At 49.6% G+C, this 18,423-nt stretch overlaps 1 protein-coding gene across 4 annotated transcripts in view; it reads left to right on the forward strand.

Moving 5' to 3' along the window:
* The window catches only part of CD1H11orf49 (chromosome D1 C11orf49 homolog), a 200,895-nt gene that overhangs the window by 179,801 nt on the left and 2,671 nt on the right, over positions 1-18,423 (forward strand). For all 4 annotated transcript variants that reach the window (XM_030331293.1, XM_030331296.1, XM_030331292.1 and 1 more), the window contains exons 5-7: positions 12,476-12,561; positions 14,577-14,772; positions 15,442-15,551. In XM_030331293.1, the coding sequence (XP_030187153.1) occupies positions 12,476-12,561; positions 14,577-14,772; positions 15,442-15,551 (392 nt within the window). The remainder of the gene's footprint in view (positions 1-12,475; positions 12,562-14,576; positions 14,773-15,441; positions 15,552-18,423) is intronic.

Here is an 18,423-nt window from a genome sequence, read left to right on the forward strand (position 1 = left end):
TACAGACTTCAGCAGTGGTATCCCCCTAGCTGTGGCTGGAAGCAAAGCTTATCCCCTCCAGGAAGCCTGCTGTTTGATAGTCCATGCTGGTAGCAGTGTGAGGGGATTATGGGAATGCAGGTAGAAACAACAGAAGGGCCTAGGACAATCCTCAGGATGCTGGCTATGAAATTAGAGGTGAGGGTCACCTGGGTGGCTCAGTTGTTTAAGCGTCTGACTTTGGCTCAGGTCATGATCTCACGCTTCGTGAGTTCGAGCCCAGTATAGGGCTCTGTGCTGACAGCTCAGAGGCCGGAACCTGCTTCCTGCTTCCGATTCTGTGTCTCCCTCTCTCTGCCCACCCACCCCTGCTCACACACACTCTCTCTCTCTCTCTCTCTCTCTTTCCCTCTCTCTCTCAAAAATAAACATTTAAAAATAAATAAAAATAAAAAATAAAATAAAATAAAATAAAATAAAAAGAAGTTAGAGGTGAATTCAGAACCAGGGGAAGTTAGTTTGCTCCCTGTGTATTAGGCTTTGTGTCAACCCCGCCTCCCCAATGCCATTCTTTGCTCACTCCACTCCAGCTGGCGTGTGGGTACAAAACTTGTCTATATCCCAGAAAGCACTCTCTGATGGCTTAAGCTATTCTTACTTTGTCCCAAAGATCGAGATCCCAACTTCCTCACGCAAGGCCAGGCTTCTGATCAAAATCGCAAATGGAGGTGGTTAGGCCTCCAAAGCAGTTACTGTCGCTAGAAGAGGCATCGCACTCTCCCATGTCATGGCTGGGCTTACTTTTCTCAGGGCCCTGAGGTCTGGGGACAGGCCATAGAAGGAGGCTCCAGGCTGCGATGATGTGTGCATGGAAGAATGTAATCCACACGCAGCTGCACAGCAGAGCCTGTTCGGGGGCATGGCGTCTCCACGTGTGCCTGACTCATGGACGGCAAGCAGGCCCTGGGGCAGCAGGTGTGAGCCAGAGGCACAGGAAAGATGGCAAATGGGCTGCAAGACAGGCCTAGCCCCAGACGCCCTCCACCTCGCACATTCCTGTAGCAGTGGGGGGGTCATCAGAGGTTTTATCCTTAAATGATCACCACAGCATCTGTCTCCCTCCTCCTTGGACCGGGAGGCTTTCCTGAAGGTGAGAAGCACCTTGCCGTGTCTGGCAATTCGAGCCAGACTTCTTGAGTTCAAATCCTGGTTTCACAGTCCACCAGCTTGTGCCCTTGGGAAAGTTGTTTGTTTGTTTGTTTGTTTGTTTGTTTGTTTGTTTGTTTTTTGAGCCTCATTCTCCTCATTTATCAAATGGAAATAATAATAGTTGTAATAATTGAAGAAGTACATAATGTGCTTAAAACAATGCCTGGCACAGAGTAAAGTTTCAATGTTAGAAGTAGTAGTCTTAACCCTGACCTATAAGAGCACAAGCATCATAGCATTGGTAAGACCTGGATGTACGTGCCACTGGGGCCCCATTAACTGGATGACCTTGGGGATTTCTCATAACTTCTCTAAGCCTTGTGTCCATATCTGTAAAATGGGGAATAATACTAACTCACTCCGAGGACAGTGTAACTTTCAACAACTAGAAAAAATATATATTTTATTTTATTTTATTTTATTTTATTTTATTTTATTTATTTTTTTAAATATATGAAATTTATTGTCAAATTGGTTTCAAAAAAATACATATTTTATGAATATATGCATATTAGCACATTGTAGACATTCAATAAGTAATAGTTTCTTGCCGTTAAAATAATGTTGGCATTATTATTATTACCAGATTTTTAAAAATAAACAAGAAGAAGGGCGCCTGGGTGGCTCAGTCAGTTAAGCATCCGACTTCAGCTCAGGTCATGATCTCACGGTTTGTGACTTTGAGCCCTGAATCGGGCTCTGTGCCGAGGCTCGGAGCCTGGAGCCTGCTTCTGATTCTGTGTCTCCCTCTCTCTCTGCCCTCTGCCCCCCGTTCATGCTCTGTCACTCTCTCAAAAATAAATAAACATTAAAAAAATTTAAAAAAATAAAATAAACAAGAAGTTTCTCAGCCCCCTAAGGCAGTTATTTCTGGCCTTTTTTCACTTCAGAACACTCAGAAAATAATATACACATAACAAAAAGTCAGTAAAGATGACTTTGCCCGTGATCAGCCTGCAGGCTCTGGCCTCCTCCCTGCTGGGCCAAGAGGACCCTCACACCTGTAACCCGTTCAGGGTGCAAGTTGACACAGGGTCACCTGCAGGGCTTATTAAACCACAGATGGCAGACTCCATCCCCAGAGTTCAGGGGATCTGAGGTGGGGCTCCAAAACTCATATTTCCAAACACTTGCCAGGTGATGCTAATGGTCATCCACTTTGAGGAGTATTGATTTAGTGCATTGCAAGTCAGTCTCATTCTGGCATTTTAGAATCGATCCCATCAAATGGATTCACATTTCAATCTCTCTCTTGTCATTTTATTTTTATTTTTATTTTTTAAATTTTTTTTTTCAACGTTTATTTATTTTTGGGACAGAGAGAGACAGAGCATGAATGGGGGAAGGGCAGAGAGAGAGGGAGACACAGAATCGGAAACAAGCTCCAGGCTCTGAGCCATCAGCCCAGAGCCCGACGCGGGGCTCGAACTCCCGGACCGCGAGATCGTGACCTGGCCGAAGTCGGACGCTTAACCGACTGCGCCACCCAGGCGCCCCTCTCTTGTCATTTTAAAACACAATTTACCTCACGTCTCCCTCCCTGAAGGCCAGATTTCTAGTGAGTAATAATATGTGCTAGACAGAGACAATGCCTGGAAAACACACAAACTCCTAAGGAATCTAGTTCAGACCTAGTAACTCATCCCAGTTTAAGAGGTTCACTTTTCAGCTGGTCCCTGTGTCACAAAGGCAGGACTCAGGTGCTGGAGCCAGACAGCCCTGGATTCAAATCCCAAACTCTTCCATTTACTGGCTTATGACAGTGAGCAGTCTCTCTAAGCCTCAGTTTCTTCATCTGTAAAATGGAAATAATTATAACACCTGCCTCATAAAATTGATTTGAGGATTTAATGAGCTAATGCATGTAAAATGCCTGCCACACAGCCCTCAAAAAATATTACCTATTTTAGAAAAGTATAACTGGTAAATGGGGATTGATTCCTGTATTCATTTTTCAGCTGTTTCCTAAGCATCTTCTATATGCCAGACTTCATACCGTGCATGACAATACAGCTTCATGCTTTCTTGGTGTCTTTCTTTATGCCTCTCCCCTACAATAGCTTTCTGCCTGGATATCTTCCCCAGCTCTGACTTGCCATCTAACAGTATCACTCAAAAATAAATAAAAACATGAAAAAAAATTTTTTTAAGCTTTAAAAAGTTGATCTATAAAGAAGTAATACTTTTTAAAATTTTTTTTAATGTTTATTTATTTTTGAGACAGAGAGACAGAGCATGAATGGGGAGGGTCAGAGAGAGAGGGAGACATAGAATCCAAAGCAGGCTCCAGGCTCTGAGCTGTCAGCACAGAGCCCGACACAGGGCTTGAACTCACGGACCGTGATATCATGGCCTGAGCCGAAGTCGGACGCTTAACCGACTGAGCCACCCAGGCGCCCCTATAAAGAAGCAATATTGCAGAGCAGTAGGGAAAGGGGATCAATTCAAGAAGAATTGATGCGGCAGTTTGTTATTCACATAGGGGAAAATCAAGTTAAATTCCTACCCCATATCATATTCAGAAGTCAATTTCATATTCAGAAGTCAATTTCATATAGATGACAAGCCTAAATATGAAATGCAAAACTAAAATACTCTTAGAATAGAGGAAAATATATTTATGGCCAACAGGTAGTAAAAGAATTCTTAAGGTACGAAGAGCCCAAGACCAGTGGACGAGATTGATCAACTTGACCGCAAAAAAAAATTGCATTCATTTATTCATTCAGTCAGTGTTCATTGCGAGTACCTTCCAGGTGCTGAGAACAGAGCAGTGAAAAAATACAGTCCTTGCCTCGCAGTAGAGCTGACTTTCTAGAGCAAAGAGAATTATCAGATAGAAAGCAAGAATTCCCTGATGGCAAATTGAACCCCAGCCATCCCTAAACCCCAGGACTACCAAGGAATTAAGAATTAAAATTCTCAGGGGATGCCTGGGTGGCTCAGTTGGTTAAGCATCTGACTCTTGATTTCAGCTCAGGTCATGATCTCCCAGTCTGTGCGTTCGAGTTCTGCATCAGGCTCTGCACTGACAGCATGGAGCCTGCTTGGGATTCTCTCTCTCTTTGTCTCTGCCCCTCCCTCCCTCTCTCTCTCTCAACATAAATAAATAAACTTTAGGGGCACGTGGGTGGCTCAGTCAGTTGAGGGTCCAACTTCAGCTCAGGTCATGATCTCACAGTTCTGTGGGTTTGAGCCCAGCATCAGGTTCTACAATGACAGCACAGAGCCTGCTTTGGATTCTCTCTCTCCCTCTCGCTCTGCCCCTCCCCCACTTGTGCATGGGCTGTCTCTCAAAAATAAACATTAAAAATTTTTTTAATAAATTTAAAAAAAGAATTAAAATTTTCAGTTCAACCAAAGATAGCATAAACAAAGCTGAAAGACAAGTGAGAGACGAGAAGAGGAGATTTATGTGTATGTCTAACAACAGATTGGTCTGCAGAATTTTTTCTTCTAAAAAGAGTTTTATAAAGAACTCCTACAAATCAATAAGGAAAAGATGAAGAACCTCAGTAGAAAAATAGCCCAAGCATATGAGCAGGCAATCCACAGAAAACTCTAACAGCTAATAAGCATATGGGCATATTTTCATGCCCAAACTCACTAGTAATCAGGGAAAGGCCAATGAAATTGAGATGCCACTTCACATCAAATGACAAAAATGTTAAAGTCTGATAACACGAGCGTTGGTGAGGATGTGGAACTCTCATAAAGTGCTGGTGGCAGCATAAAGTGGTACTGTCACTTTGGGGCAATGTAGGCAAATCTAAAGAAGTTCACAGGTGTCCCTTGTTATAAGGAAATATGCAGCATTATTTGTAGTAGCTCCCACTGGAACGCTCTGCAAGTCCCTCTGCAGAGGAAAGGATAAAGTGCAGCAGCATCATACCATCCACAGAATTCTGTACACCAGCTGAAATGGATACAGGTAGAAATCTATGCACCAACACTGATCTGCCTCAAAACGTCAAGTTCCAGAATGATGCGTAGAGTTTGAAAGCAAGCAACACAAAGCTAGATCATGTTTTAAGAATATAGGCATTTGTGTGAGTTCATGTAGTATTGAGAAACATGTAGAGCGATGCTAAACCGCCAAGTTTCAGTGGTGATTTCAGAGGAAGAAGCGTAGAGGGATGGGATGAGGGAGGGCGCGCAGGTGTCTTGAACGTCATGTGTAACATTTTATAAAGCTTTAAAAATTGAAGCAAGGAGAGCAAAATGTTAAGGTGTATGACGTTGGCCAGGGGTACACAGGTTTTTGTTATGTTCTGGGTAACTTTCTGAAGCTTTAAATGTTTCATTTAAAACAAAAGGCACGGGGGGCGCCTGGGTGGCGCAGTTGGTTAAGCGCCCGACTTCAGCCAGGTCACGATCTCGCGGTCCGGGAGTTCGAGCCCCGCGTCGGGCTCTGGGCTGATGGCTCGGAGCCTGGAGCCTGCTTCCGATTCTGTGTCTCCCTCTCTCTCTGCCCCTCCCCCGTTCATGCTCTGTCTCTCTCTGTCCCAAAAATAAATTAAAAAAATTAAAAAAAAAAATTTAAAACAAAAGGCACGGGGGCGCCTGGGTGGCGCAGTCGGTTAAGCGTCGGACTTCAGCCAGGTCACGATCTCGCGGTCCGTGAGTTCGAGCCCCGCGTCGGGCTCTGAGCCTGGAGCCTGCTTCCGATTCTGTGTCTCCCTCTCTCTCTGCCCTCCCCCGTTCATGCTCTGTCTCTCTCTGTCCCAAAAATAAATAAACGTTGAAAAAAAAAAATTAAAAAAAAAAAAAAGGCACGGGTAGCACTGAGGTAGGGAGCAATGAGTGGCAGGTGAAAAAAGTGTCTAGGGGAAATCGGCAGCCTGGAAAAGAAGCCAGGCTCTCACCAGTCCTGACCTAGAGGAGCTTTGAGAAGCCAGTGATTCTGGAGTTTAAGGAGTTTGGGGACCAGACGGGGAAATGAGGGCCTCACGGGGCCATGCGTTGGATTTGGTCTTTATCCTAAGAGCGAGGAACAGTTCTCCCCTAACTATAAGGCTTCTTGGGAGGGGCTGGGATAATGGGGTTTGGATGGCTGTTGCTGGGCCTTCCAGCTCTCTGCAGAGTGTAGCGGATGAGGCCTCAGCCCCCAGCCCTCCTGGGGGCAGTCGCTGTGTACTTGCTAACAAACTCCGGGAGTGGGAGAAGGGACAGCGCCACCAGCAGGAAGATGTTATTGCCACTCGAGAGCACAGAGCCTACGTTTTCTTTCCAGGTGCAGCTGTGATTAGAGTCAGAGAGACCTGTGTTTGAATGACAACTCTTGCACTTGTACCTGCAACCTTGGCCAAGTTTCTGAACCTCTGTGTTCTCAGCAAGATATTCATTGGACTTACCTCATAGGATTAGTATGAGCAGGAAATGAAATGATGGCTGTATATTGCTGACACAGTAAACCCCTAATGAATATTAACCATTGTTGTCTTATTGTCTGCACTCCCTGGATCAAGCTTAGGCACTACAGGGCAGGTGGGGTTTGGGGTACCCCAGGCTGGAGCCAGGGGAGAACAATGACCCAGACCTCCCAAGCTCCTCTGCGGGCCTGGACTTGTGGCAGCTTGTGCGGCATGGGGGTGCATCCCACACAGTCCAGAAGAGGAAGTGTCACAACCCTAAGGAAGTGTCCCAGGAAACCTCGGCAGCAGCTTCTTCCCCCGACCTGCGGAAGGTGGCCAGCGTGTGGCTTCAACCTCACTCATGGCCGGATACAAAAGGACAGTCCCCCAAGGTGCACTGTGAGCCCAACAGGCTTTGGGACTCACCTCACCCCTGAGAGACCCTGGTCATGTGACCTCCTAAAAGCGGTGCAGCCATGGAAGGTGGCTCTTCTTTCTGGCCCTGGCCGAGGGCTGGCTTCCCCCCAAAGTGGACTCGAAACTGGATAGCTGGCTTCCGCCCGAGAGCCTCTGCGTGGTTGAGTGATGGTAGCACTTACTTCCTCTGAGCTATATTTCTGCTTGCTATTTTGAGTTCTTCCAGCACCTTAAGCCAACTAGAATACACTTATTGATAGCAACTAACACTTGTGAGTGTTCATCATACACTAAGCGCAGGACATCATAGGGACTTTTCACAAGAATCCCATAAAATAGGAATTATGATTATCTCCTCTTCTCAGATGGGGATAATGAAGCTCAGAGAGAAAAGATAATGTGGCCAGTGAGTGGTGGAGCTGGGATTTGATCCCAGGGCTGCTAACCCAGAACTGTAGGTAAACAGGTGCAGCTCATGTCATTTGTCTAGGGACACTGACCCGGGGGTGAATAGAAAGTTGGCAAGTTGGTAGATTCAGACTGGAAGCTATTGCTTCCCTGGCACCCACTTAACGCCCAGCCAGCCAGCCCATTCCAGCTGTTGGAAGTCAGCAAGGGAGGGAGAGAAGGGCCAGCCCCCCGGGAGTAGCTCTGACCCTGCCAAGTGTTCTTTCTTCATTCCAGTTGCCTGCCCTGGACTCCACCCTTCACATGGTTCTGCTCAGAGCCAACCTGAACTGGACTGCCTTCACTTCTCTCCCACAGTCCCTCTCTCTAGTCCTAAGGCACGGCCTGCAAGGATCCTTCCATGATCCAATAGATTTGTACGGACTCTTGTTGGCAACAGCGCCTTGTTGGCTCCACCTCAAAGCAGTGGCCGCCCGGCTCCTCCAGGTGTCAGAAGCAGCTGGCACGTTAGCAGGAGGCCTCTGGCAGGAAGGGGTGTTGAGCCAACTGCCATCCACTGGAGAACAGCACATGTGGATGACCTCGTTTCCAAGAGATTCCTTTGTGAGCCCTCTGGGAGTGTTGACAAGTTTGAGTTCAGGATGAAGGAGCTGCCCACAGGACCGAGGGCCCACAGCCTGGGGTCGTCCCTGCCACCAAAAGCAAAGACAGACCTGTAGCCTCCTGCCTGCCTTGTCACAGTTCTTCTGAGATTCCAGTGCCAGATGCCCAGAATTTTCATGGGTCAGAGCAGTAGTTTGGAGATGGACACTGCAACATAGGATGCTTCTAAGAGCATTTTTCTAAGTCTTTCAGACTTTTCTGCAGCCACAGTCCTCCAAACAGCAAACTTCAGAACCAGCACTAACGGAAAAGCTGTTAGTTCTGGCCACCCTTGGGACGACACAGTCTGTCAGAGCTGGAGGAAGCGCTCTCATGCTTTTGAGTAGTACAAACCTTCAGGCTTCTGCTTGAATATCTCTAGCAACAGGCAGCTCGCTCCTTCACAAAGCAGCCATAATCCCAGAGCTGGGCAGTTTGGAGGTCTTCCAGAACCAAGCTTTCGATCCCTGTGACATCTTCCTCAGGGGCAGGCCTTCAAGAGTCAGGTCTCAGCCTGTGCTTCTTCCCTAGTTCTCTTCTAAGCTGAAGGATCAAAATGCAGTCATTTGTCTGATATCATGGTTTATAGACTCACTAGCACTCTGACCCCCTCTTCCGTGACTCTAGTTTATTCCCCTTAAATGGACTGTCCAGAACTGAATGTAGTACCCAGGTGTCTCCTGGAGAGGAGAAAAGAAAAGAGTACTGAGGCCCCTCTTCTCCGCATATTTACTGAGTGCCTACTATGGGCCCTGCACACGCCAGGCCCTGGAATCAAGCAACAAGCTGAGAAACAGAGTTATCACCTGGAGATCTTATAGTCTGCGGGCAAAGACAAACACGAATAGTGTGAGGAGGTCACAGAGAACCGTGGAAGCTGGTAGCAGGGAGGCCAACCTCTACCTAGCCTGGAGTGGGGAAGGCTTCCCAAGGAGGCGTGATGTGAAGAATGAGTGGGCATCAGATAGGTGGGGAGGGTGGCATGAAAGGCCCAGAGCATTACAGGTAGAAGGACTGGCTGGTCTGAAGGGCATGAGGAAGGAGGGAGCACTGGGGAGAATGTTAGGGTCAGTGTGGAATACAGTGAAGGAGGCTGCCTGTGGCCTCCGGTGCATCTAGAGGGGTGGGGGGTGAGGGGAGATGGAGCAGATCACGTGGACTCATAAGCCAGGATAAGAGTGGCAGATCTTGTTCTAAGGTCAATGGGAAGCCCATGAAGGGCTTTAAACAGAATTGTAAAGTGGTCAAATTCACATCAAAAAAAACCATTTTTGTGACCACAGTGTTGATGCTTAAGTAGAAGGAGGCAAGGGTAGTTGCAGAAAGCCAGGCAGAAGGTCATCCAGTGGCCCACGAGAAAGACACGGAGGCGGGCACGGGCGGTGGCTGTGGAGGTGGCCAGCAGTCAGCAGATTCAGGAGACATGTTAGGGTGGGATTGCTGGACCTGGAGAGTGATCGCTGTGGGTCGGGCAAGGGAGGCAGTTTCCAGGAAGTCCGGAGGACTCCCAGGTCTCTGGCTGAGCAGAGTAGGGGGTGGTTTTGCCGTTCATGAAAGCTGAGATCCAGTTGGCTTTTTGGGCAGTCAGTCGCACTGCCTGCAGTCAAGAAAACCCCTCTGTCCTCTGCACGCATGCCGCTGGGATCCGGCCACATGTCCCTCAAAAAGAGAGCCCCTGCCACTGTCTGCCTCCGCCAACCACCCTGCTGGTCCCTCGTGACCGGTGTCCGTTTCAGCCCACCGGAGAGCCAGGGTCGAGACCAGCGCGCACACAGGGCTGAGGCTGACACGCTCACATGGTGGGTCTCCTGCCCTCTGACGGCCGTGCTCTCCCTCCTCCCCAGCTGCCTGTCTTAGAAGAGGCTGCTAATGTTCATAGTTCAGAATGGCCGCGGACAGAAGGCTGCAGGCCAGTTCCGAAGCTGGAAGGGCGGGCCTGTTTGCAGCTTCTTGTCCTCTCTGTGGCTGAGAGACGACGATGCTTATGGCAATTGGCTTCAAAGCCCTGGTGTGGCAGGGCCTGTCTCGGGAGCATGCTGATTAGCAAGAATTACAACTTCTGGAATTAGACAGTGGTGGTGGTTGCACAACTTTGTGAATATACTAAAACACACCGTACACTTTTAAAGGGATTTTATGGTACTTGAATTATATCTCAGTATAAATGAAGAAATAGATAAAGAAAGATATAGTGCGTGGAGGTAATTGCTATAAACAGGAGCACTGGGTCCAGGTTGATGATAAGGAAGAGAAGCCAAGTAACATCTTCAAAGGCTTTGACTCCCCTTTGTGGTTTCCTGCTTGGGGACGTTCTCAGCCCAGTGCTCTTCCCTAGTAATTAACTTCAGGCCATTCGGGTTCTTAGCCGTCCTGGGAGTAGGGCAGGAAGGAAAGGTCACTGGCGTCCTTCCTCGGGGACCTTTTTCTTCTCTGCTGAGCCTGGATGGAAAAACTTTGGGGTGGCTCTACCCGCCTGAGTGCTCTGGGAGAGCTTGCTCTTCCTCTGAAGTTTGGGTGTCTTTGCTAACCCCGGTCTGCCCTACCCCACTTCTCTCTGCCCTTTAGCGCCTCTGCCTCCCAATCCGGATATCAGAATCTGGGCTCTGTGCCCTCTCGCTTCCTTTTTGCCTGCCTGGGTTCTCATGGGTAAGAAGAAATGGGGGCAACTACCTGGTCTGTGGCTCAGCATTTGGTCCGAAGAGCTGCTGATGGAGGGACCAGGGCGCCCTCCTGTGACCAGCAGCAGCATTGCTCCTTCCCGCCCTCTGGCCTTGAATTTTTTCCAGCTAGAATTTGAATGCTCAACTCTGGTAGTTGGGGCAGCCTTTTTCTTCCCCAAGAGACGCATGAGGAATAGTAAGCCCTTAAAATATAGGAGAAAAGAAAGAAGATAAGTTAACCACAGAAATTAAGGAATAAAATGTTAGTGTTTATATTCTGTATCTTTATTTTAAAAGAGGCAGTGTAACCTAATGGAAAGTCCCATGGCCTGTGGAGTCGAGCAAACTCATCAGCTCTGTGGTCTCAGCAAGGTGACCTCTCTGCTTAGTCCCTTCACCTGTAAAATGTACATAATTGCAAGGCCTACCTCATAGGAATGTTGTGAGAGAAAATTTAATATAGTTAAATACCTTGCACAGTTGCCTGCTATGAAGTAGGTACTCAGTACATGCTGCTTCTGTTGTTGTCGTTATTAGAACTAAAGACTAAGAGGGGCACCTGGATGGCTCAGTAAGTCGGATCTCAGCTCAGGTCTTGGTCTCAAGGTTGTGAGTTCAAGCCCCATGCTGGGCGTGGAGCCTACCTTAATAATTAATTAAGACAGACAGACAGACAGACAGACAGACTAGATATAGGAGCATTTTCTCTCTCCGCGGAGATCTGAAACCAGGGCCAGCTGCCTTGCATAGTTGCAGGGGCACCTTACGTTATATTCCCTCTAAAGCCCGCCCCCCCCCCCCCCCCAGAGGTGAGCAGTGCTGGCTGGCTGTCTCTGGAGCTGATCCAGGTGCCAGTTTGGGGATCCTCTGACACAAGGAGGTAAAGATTAACAAAAATACACAAGAGAGCAGAATAAAACAGTTTTGTAAAAAAGGAAAGATAAGGCCAGTCGGGCCAGTCAGAAACAGGTTGGGGGCCCCTCTCCCCTTCAGCAGATAGCTTTGGCACCCTGCCCGGCACATGGATAGAGCCCAGCAAGTGCTAATTTCCTTCCCTTCCTGCGCCCTCCTGGATGAGACCCTGAGCACGGTATGAACATGGCCATGGTCTGATCAGTCAGATGGTTTTCTTCCTATGAGGTGGGAGGGCCTGGAGATGAGAACCCAGGGGGTGGTCCGCTTGTGGGAGCAGAGAGCAAGGAGAGGCATGGCCGCCACGGCGTCACAAGACGGGGTGTGTTCTTTGACCCTCTCAAGTGCAGAGGCCCCGGTAGCTCTCTACCCTCTTCCCTTGTCTGCCTTCTGTGTCCCAGGACGGAGGTGCCTGTAGTCGCTTAGGCCCTTGGAAGCTTATTAAATCTCAGTGCCACTTGCCAAGACCCCTTTAAGCTTCCTGGCTGTTCTTTTTGCCTTTTCTGCCCAGTTGTATTTATTCTGAACTAAATGGTCCTCACTGCTGGATGAAAGGATTTACTGCTTAAGTATATGAAAAGAAATCTTGGCTGTATTACAGTTGCACCTCTCCTTGCTGCCCCCCGCCTCCTTCCTCCCCATGCTCCATCCGCTAGCTGGTGCCACGGAGACTGACCCGGGAGCCTGTCCTTGGTCGTGTGCTCAGTTCAGCTTGGTGGCAGAGCCCAAGTGATGGAGAAGTGAGGTGACTGGGAGGAGCTGGCTTTGGGGACCTTTCCCGAGTGTCTTGCTGCCCCAAGAAAGACTGTAGCCCCAGAAGGAGCTCAGTGACGTGCTCCCCATCCCCACCCCCAGACACATTCTCTCACATCTTCTCTCTCTTTCCCCCCTCAGGATTGTGCTCATGGATGACGCCATGGACTGCTTGATGTCTTTTTCAGATTTCCTTTTTGCCTTCCAGATCCAGTTTTGCTACTCAGGTGAGAGCTTTCCAGGGCCCCATGTGGCTCCTGCCAGGGCCACATCTGCCTGTTCTGCCCTGGTACCCTTTCCATCTGGTGCCTGGCACACACATTTCCCTCCCCCACTCCCTCCGGTGGAGGCATGCTTCGCCATGGGGCCCGGGCAGGATGTCTAGTTCCCACAGGTGGTCACAAGATTCGGTCTGCGGAGCCTCCTCTCTCCGCCTCCTCAAGTCACGGAAGACCGCCGTGTTTGCAGTCAGCAGTGTGGCAAGTCCATCTGGGTGATAATGGCAATGACTAGAACAATGCACGCTACTGTAACAGTACGCAACAGATTCACCATTTATCGAGAACTTACCATGTGCCAGGCAGAGCACTGACTTTAATCCTTATGACAGCCCTAAGAGATGGGTCCTGTCAGAGATAAGCTTAGAGGTGAGGAGCCAAAGTCTCAGAGCTAGTGAGTGGTGGAGCCCAGACCCGAACGGAGGGCCCATTCCAGAGCCGGTCCTCTTAGGCGCTGTGCTGTATCACTGCCGCCAGGGGGCAGTGATCTCCCTTGGCCCCGACACCCGTGTGTGGGCACACATCCTCCCACCCACACAACTTTTAATAAGCAGACACCCGTCCTATCTCGCTCACATGCCCGTTCTGCTCCCCATACACACCAGCTGTGCCCTTAAATCCTTTCTGGAATCAGGTGTAATAGAAATAGATGAATAAATACAAACGGACACCAGCTCCCACAGAGCACACGACGACATCTAATGGAGTGTCGGGTTCAGAAATTGCTGACTGTGTCCGTAAACAAACTTGTTTCAAACGGGCTCTTCCAGTAAACAGAAGGCTGTCCTTGGAGCCTGGACATGGCCTCCCTGCCAACCGGTGGCCCCAGCCAGCCCTGGCCTCTCTCAGGCGCCACATTCTGTTTTCTTGATGGCAGCCCAAGGGCCTGATCCGGCAGGGGCTGGAGCCTGGGGTCTTGCCACCTGCTCTTAACAGCTGCAGGCATCTATTTCCCATTTCCCTGAAGCTCCTGGGCCCTGGAGAAGGAGGAGCTGTGTCTGGGAGATCCTTCCGGGCCTTCTCGCAATGCCCCAGGGCCGGCCAGCAGCAGTGTGTGCCAGTCAGCGGTGAAATGGGCCACAAGTCACTGGTTACTAACACTGGCTCGACTCCTAACATTTGCAAACACTTCCAAATGTGTAACAAATGAGCAGCTTGTGGCGTTCTTTTCCACCCTGGTATTCCGCCATGCTTTCCGGAGTCAGAGAAGCAAGCGGCCTCGCAAGGGAGATGGGGTTCACCAGTGGAAGTGTGCACACGTTAGCTCTTTAAAGAGTACGTGTAGGGCGCCTGGGTGGCTCAGTCAGTTGAGCTTCTGACTGTGGCTCAGGTCATGATCTCACGCTTGTGAGTTCAAGCCCCACATCGGGCTCTGTTCTGACAGCTCGGGCCTGGAGCCTGCTTCAGATTCTATATCTCCCTCTCTCTCTGCCCCTCTCCCTGCTCATGCGCTCACGCTCACTCTTTCTCTCTCTCTCTCTCTCTCTCTCTCTCAAAAATAAAGAAACATTAAAAAAAAAAGTATGTATAGAATTTAATATGTGCCCAGCACTGTGTTAGGTGCTGGGGCAGGAAGGCTGACAAGGCACAATCCCTACCTTTATACACGGATCTTCCGCTCCAGCTGGAAGGCAGAGCAAACAAATAATTATTCAGAAAATTCATGGTTGGAAAAGCGCTACAAAGAAGCACAGGGTGCTCTGAAAGTATGTAATAGGGCCTCTACTTGGTCTAGGAACAAGTCCCCGGAGGAGGGACACTGAGCTGAAACACACGTTCATATCATTGCTCATGAGTGCGGTGGTCACACGAGGTTGAGGGCTCCTGCTCCCAGCCACCAAGCACTGAGCGCCAAGGCTGGGGAGGAGCTGAGTTAACAGGAAAGGAAGGATCCAGTGAAGGGAGGAAGTGTGTCCTCCTTGCCTGACCTGCCCACCCCCTCCCTCCCCAATCATGGTACTCAGAATTCCTGGAGAGTGTGGCTGCCATCTATCAGGACCTGCTGGCAGGCAAGAACCCCAACACAGTGATTGTGCCAACATCATCCAGTGGGCAACACCGCCAGCGACCTACCTTGGGCGAGGCTAGTATGTTGGAGGGAGTGGAGGCATCACTGTTCTACCAGTGCCTGGAGAACTTGTGTGACCGGCACAAGTACAGGTAAGAAATGGGTACGTAGACCCCCCACCTCAGCCCCAGGGACTGTGGGCTGCTGGCTCTGGAACAGATCTCTAGCAGATGTTCTGATGGATCCGGGGCTTCTAGAGCCCTTGATGGTCATATATAAATGAGGACAGTGCCATCCGCCCCAGACCAGGCTGTTGACCAAACAACATCCTAGGTGGCTCACTTAGGGAAGATCACTTCCACTTCCAAGCTGTAGATGACCAGCTTGGGCCCCTTCTCCTTGCCAGGAGATAGATTGGCCTTAGCTTTGTAGAGAGAAGGGGAAAACATTCACTGTACAAAGAATTCACTCTGCAGAGAGGGAGGGTTAAGCTGTCCCGTGTAGCACGAAGTCTCCTTAGAGACAGAGCAGCCAGTTTATGGTCTCCTCCAAGATGTGGTTGCCATCCATTGCCTCTTCCCTGTTCCCTCCCTCCCACTCCCCTAGTGAAAGCACCAGTTAGGCAACATGCCAGCCCTTTCTGTCCACAGTCAAGGCCTTGCTTCTAGAGATCTGCCATGTTCCTCCAGGGTTTTAGGACCCCCAGGGAACACAGGGTCCCTCAGTCCCAGCTTTGGGCATCCTCCTAAGCCTTAAAGTATGGATGAAAAGATGTCAGACTTGCTGGTCTTTGAATCTGGTATCTGTATTCTCCCTTCTAGCTGTCCACCCCCAGCACTTGTCAAAGAGGTACTAAGCAACGTTCAGAGACTGACCTTCTATGGATTCCTGGTGGCTCTTTCAAAGCATCATGGAATCAACCAAGCCCTGGGTAAGCCAGAGCTAGCTATGGCTAGCCTCTCCTGCTCCCCCAACACTAAGCCACGTAGGAGCCAGCCGCTATTGGCAGACATGGTCCCATGAAGGAGGGGGGACATCACCACCTGCACCGTGACTTCTCAGGGCCAGACTCTGAGACCTAGGGAGCCAGAACGTGCACAAGAAAGACTGTGCCCTCTTAGGCCTCTCACACTCCCATGGTAAGGGACAGCCTTCCCCGCCCAAAGCCCTGCCCCGACATGAAGCAGCCTCTCTGTGGCAGAGGTGTGGCCGGCCCCTCCCCAGAGAATCCCCAGCTCTGCTTTGGGGAGTGGCCTGCAGGTTGGGCAGACACAGGGCTATTTACTGGGTGGCTTTGGAGATTATATATCAAAGAGACCTGAATCCCATTTGTAAGCAGGGCAAAGGTGTGTCTGGGGAGGCCTTTTTTCCCAGCTGGAAAGAAAAAAGAAAAAGAAAAAAAAAAACAAAAAACCTGATTAATCTGAAAGGGAGCAAAAAAGGGGGGGGAGAGAGGACTGTACTGGCCTAGTCTTTCCTGTCTGTCGTCTATTCTCACTGGCTGGCCTTCTCCACCCACCCCACTCTTCTCCCTCTCACACCTGCTGCTCTCCCAAGGGAAGAGCCACCCGGCCACCATCCACCAGAGCTGGAGGGATTGTTATTTGTCTCGCTCTTCAAGAGGTATCCAGGTGTGTTTGAGGCCCCAGGTTCCTGAGTCTCAAAGAACACATAACCTTCCCCTTCCTCCAGCCACTTGAGGGAATGGGGTCAAGGGAAGGGAATTTAACATTCTTTAAATGCCAGCCATTGTAGGCCTAGTACAAACTAGTTGCTTTAGATCTTATGTGGTATGAAGCCTGCTGGGGATGCACACGGGATGCACACAGCAGGACTGATGGAGGGCTCACTGAGGCGTGATGCTACCTAGCAGCCTCGTTATTCTGAGTTGATGCTTGGGGTGTGCATGAGCCTACGGACCCCTCAGCTAAGTGACGTTGTCGCCAAGACCACCGGCTGGACCAGAGTAGAAAGGCAAATAGGAGTCAGAAGTCAAGAGTAAGGGGACAGTGGGTGGGGTTGGCTTAGGGTTTCTTTCATACACCTAGGTAACTGACTGCCCTGCCTCCCTTTCCACCAATCGGCCCATAGGAAGAGAAAGGAAAAGCTAACTAGGTAAGATCACAGCCTGGACTAACCCCACGTGCTCGCATTTTCTAGGGCCTTTAAAAAGGGCACTCAGTCAACCACTTTTACCAACACTAATGCTGGGCTGGGTTGAGTGGGAGATGGAGAGAAGCATTGCCCTCACCTGCATCTCCGGTGTAGGAACTAGAGATCTGGAGATCCCCAGGGTGGAGCCAGTTGTGGAGAAGGGTTGTCCTGTTCCCTTAGTCCTCAAGGCACCCGCCCCCCCCCCATACACATTCATGCACACAAAATGAGAGGGCTCTGAGGGACACACTTTGAAAACCACTAAGGAAGAGCAAAAGGGGCCAGGAGGCATCATCTGAAAAGCTCTGGAAAAGTAAGGAATTGGACTGGAGCCAGATGGTAAGTTTAAGATTGTGGCTTTCTGGACACAAGCATTGTTAACTGCCAAATCTATGTCCTGACCACCAGTGGGCTTTTCCCCTCAAAAGTTTGCTGGCGAGAATCTTTCCATCTGTAGACTTCAGCTCCCCCTTCCCTCCACTGTTAACGGCTCCAAGGAATATCCAAGACTGTCTCCTCTCACCATCCCCAGTATCAAAGCATTACTTCCTTTGGTTTGTAGCTGAGGGAACCAGCTCAGAGAGATTGCGGCTGAGCAGAGATGAGGCAGATCCCACCCCCAACCCCCACCTGGCAGCTCCCCGCCATGCAAGACTTTAGTCTGATTCTGACCCAGCCTTCTCTTCTCACCCCCGAGACCATCTTGAGGAGCTAAGGCACCAATATTAACCATTCTGTCTCCAAAGTGAGGTCACTCTGATTTGGGGGCACAAAACTAGATAATTTCTGGTTTGGGGGGATTAGCTGGCCCATACTCTGTGTCTCTGGCTCCTTTCCAGCCCAGCATCTGGGGACTCAAGGAAGGAACTGAGCCCCCTACACAGCTCACAGCCCACCGCCTAATCTTGGAAGGAGATTACCCTGTTGGTGCAGTGACCTTGAGGTTTGGGGATGTCTCATAGCTGTGATTCTTGTCCCGAGTTGGAGAGGGTAGGCACAGGTTCACTGAATTTATAAGTAGCCCCAACTTCCTGCCCCCCATAGCAGTTCTCGTTTTAAACTTTTCTTAAGAGCTCTTCCCCTTGAACAAGTCACGGGATTAAAAGATACAGCACAGGGAACACAGCCAATGATACTAGAATAGTGCTGTATGGTGACAGATGGTAGCTACACTCGTGGTGAGCACAGCATAACGTGTAGAGACGGTGAGCCACTATGTTGTACACCTGAAACTAATGTAACATTGGGTGTCAACTATACTTAAAAATAAAAAGAATTTTTTTTTTTGAAAAAATTTTTAGACTCTTTTTTTTTTAACGTTTATCTATTTTTGAGACAGAGCATGAAACGGGGGAGAGTCAGAGAGAGGGAGACACAGAATCTGAAACAGACTCCAGGCTCTGAGCTGTCAGCACAGAGCCCGACGCGGGGCTCGAACTCACGGACCACGAGATCGTGACCTGAGCTGAAGTCAGCCGCCCAACCAACTGAGCCACCCAGGCGCCCCTAAAAAGAATTTTTTTTAAGGGACACCTTAGGGTGCACCAAGGGGCTCAGTCAGTTGTGTCCAACTCTTGATCTCAGCTCAGGTCTTGATCTCAAGAGTCGTGAGCTCAAGCCCTGAGTTGGGCTCCATGCTGGGTGTGGAA

Source organism: Lynx canadensis, chromosome D1, assembly GCF_007474595.2.
Source record: "Lynx canadensis isolate LIC74 chromosome D1, mLynCan4.pri.v2, whole genome shotgun sequence".
In the NCBI taxonomy this organism is placed as follows: Eukaryota; Metazoa; Chordata; class Mammalia; order Carnivora; family Felidae; genus Lynx; species Lynx canadensis.